General features: G+C 41.8%; 1 protein-coding gene across 1 annotated transcript; it reads right to left on the reverse strand.

Annotated features, from left to right (window-relative positions):
• Nucleotides 1–702: 702 nt before the first annotated feature.
• Nucleotides 703–2,124, reverse strand: LOC110093622 (protein RETICULATA-RELATED 3, chloroplastic-like). The gene has a single exon (XM_020818564.2). It carries the CDS (start codon nucleotides 1,949–1,951, stop codon nucleotides 887–889), a length of 1,065 nt encoding a protein of 354 aa, XP_020674223.1. The 5' UTR covers nucleotides 1,952–2,124; the 3' UTR covers nucleotides 703–886.
• Between the last annotated feature and the right edge of the window lie 369 nt (nucleotides 2,125–2,493).

A 2,493-nucleotide genomic window follows, 5' to 3' on the forward strand; every position in this document is an offset into this window, starting at 1 on the left:
CAAAGAACTTGACTACACCAAGATTTCAATTTTTACGGAGCAAACTGTCTATCTGCACAGATAGTTCAGTTTGAGGGGGCATATTAAGATATAAATATAACTTGTATTTCTGTATTTCTTTAATGTCCGCCTATTACATTATATTAAGATATAAATATAACTTGTATTTCTATATTTCTTTAATGTCCGCCTATTACATTATGACACATAGGACTAGGCCTTGTAACTAGTCTATATATATAGGCTGTAGTACTTGTACTTTGGGATGAACATAGTAATTACTTTTCCTTCTTTATCGCGGGTCAAGAACCCTGCGCTTTACTTCTTGTATCTCTCTCTCTTCTCATTTTCTACAAAATTTATATAATTAAAGTCAATAAATTACACTAGAGAACGATTAAAAAATTTAAATTTAAATAAAGTAGCTTGAAATATACTAACTATAATTTTTTTATATATTTTTATACTAATAAGATGAAGCTTTTTTATATATTTATTTCTTGTTATAAAATATTTTTTAATTAAATTAAATATGAAAATCTTAAATTTGATCTTTAAAAAAAAATTAAAACTCTAATGTCAAACTTAACAATATTTTTCAAATTAAAAATTTGTGATCCCGCTCATAAATAATCCTAGCGTAGCCATACCTACCCATATTGGTAAATGAATGGCAGTGGACATGGGTACCCAATGCGGCTATGATGCTAATGGAGACTTCAGCGTTCCAGATTTATTATTGAAAAATTAAATTTTCACAACAATGAGGAATCATAACTAGACGTCTTAACCCTCCACTTCCTACTCCAAAGTATGAAGTAGAAAATGTACAACTGCATATATTTTCACCCTTCAAACAAATTTGATAACTAGAGCGGTAAAAGACTCACTCACTCTGAGACTCTTTGATCTGCAACTCTGTTTCTCCATCTTCTGAAGCTGCCGTCCCCACCACCAATCGGTCTCCCATCAAGCCTTCTTTTTCTTCCATCTTCTCCTCCAGTACTGCCTCCACCTTCTGCGACCCCGTCAACCTAGCGAGCATCACAAAAGACATCCCGCCGAGGACGTTGTTCAAACATCGAAGCACCACCACCGACATCCTGAACGCTCCAGGAGAAACCGCTTTCTCCATCACAAACTCCAATCCATTAAGCGTTTGATACCTCAAATTGCTACTTAAACCCATGTGCAGCGCCCAAGTAGTAGCGTTTAGAACGGTTGGCGGAGGCTTATTAGGCGTTTTGAATTCTGAATCCAGCATCTTCCTCAACGCGATCAGCCCTTTCGAGATCGTAGTCCCGGCAAGCCCAGCCGCGAAGCCGACCGCAGCAAAGGTCGCGCCCTTGTAGGCGAAAGTGCCGATTCGCGCCAATACGGAGAAGGGCCCAGGCTCAAACATGTAGCTAGGGAGAGAGGTGGCGGCCACCGCGGCAGAGGAGACAGCAGCCGTGGGGGCAAGGAGATACATCAGGACAAAGTTGACAATAGAACCGACAAAGAGGGTACAAAACACGAAGTCGAGTTCATTAAGGCCGAAATTAGGACGGGAAGCCATGTCACCTAACACGCAAGCGCTGACGCCTACGACTTGCTCCATCAGAACCTTGAAGGGAAACTGGGGGTCAGCCAAAACCCTAGCTCGCCAGCCACTAACGAAAAGCCCGATCGGGCCCACTGAATCCGATCGCTCCGGCTTTTCGCCATGGAATGCATCGCCATCGCCGTCACCTCCGCCGCGGCTCCCAGGACCACCGGGATTTCCGCCGCCTGCAAGGAATGTTTGGGAGATGCTACGGTTTGAGGATCTAGCAAGGGGAGTGAGTACGGGAGGGAAAGGAAGACGGGAATTGAAGAAGAAGAATGATCGAAAAGGAGTTCCAAAGAGCGGGCAGCTGTGGATTCTGGCGTATGTGGATGCTAGATGGTAGAGGCGAAGTTGGACTGCCATGGCGTCGACTTAGCCGGTGCTGCGGGACGGCCAACTGATTTATAAAAATTTCTGGTTGTATAACAAACGTAATACTTGATCAAAGAAGGAGTATCACGCGGAAGGAACGATGGAATCTTATATCGTTTTCCCGCCGAGGTACCAATTGCTTTAATGGCGGAAAAGCCCCTCTACAAATTGTCATTTTAAGCTGGTGCGTGAGAAATTTTAGCATTCGTGTAGGGCTATGAGTGTCTTCTTACGCAATAACGCAACTCATGTGTTCAGTTAAGCAAAGTAGAGGGAAGAAATTCTAGCTTTATAAAACGTGGTATTTGTTGAATATTCAGATATGGCTGCAGCTTAAATATGTCACGGGAGGAAATGAAAGACTTTTTTTTTTGGGAAGAACCGGGGCAAAGCCCATTTTATTAAGATAAAAAAGGTACAATAAAACAAGACTTACAGGAAAACAAAGACAATACTAAGACAAATGACCAACTCAAGCAGAAAACCTCACAAAGAGCATAATAAAACAAAGACATAACCACTACAGATCAGAA

The sequence above is a fragment of the Dendrobium catenatum genome, unplaced genomic scaffold, assembly GCF_001605985.2.
Source record: "Dendrobium catenatum unplaced genomic scaffold, ASM160598v2 original_scaffold_184798, whole genome shotgun sequence".
In the NCBI taxonomy this organism is placed as follows: domain Eukaryota; kingdom Viridiplantae; phylum Streptophyta; class Magnoliopsida; order Asparagales; family Orchidaceae; genus Dendrobium; species Dendrobium catenatum.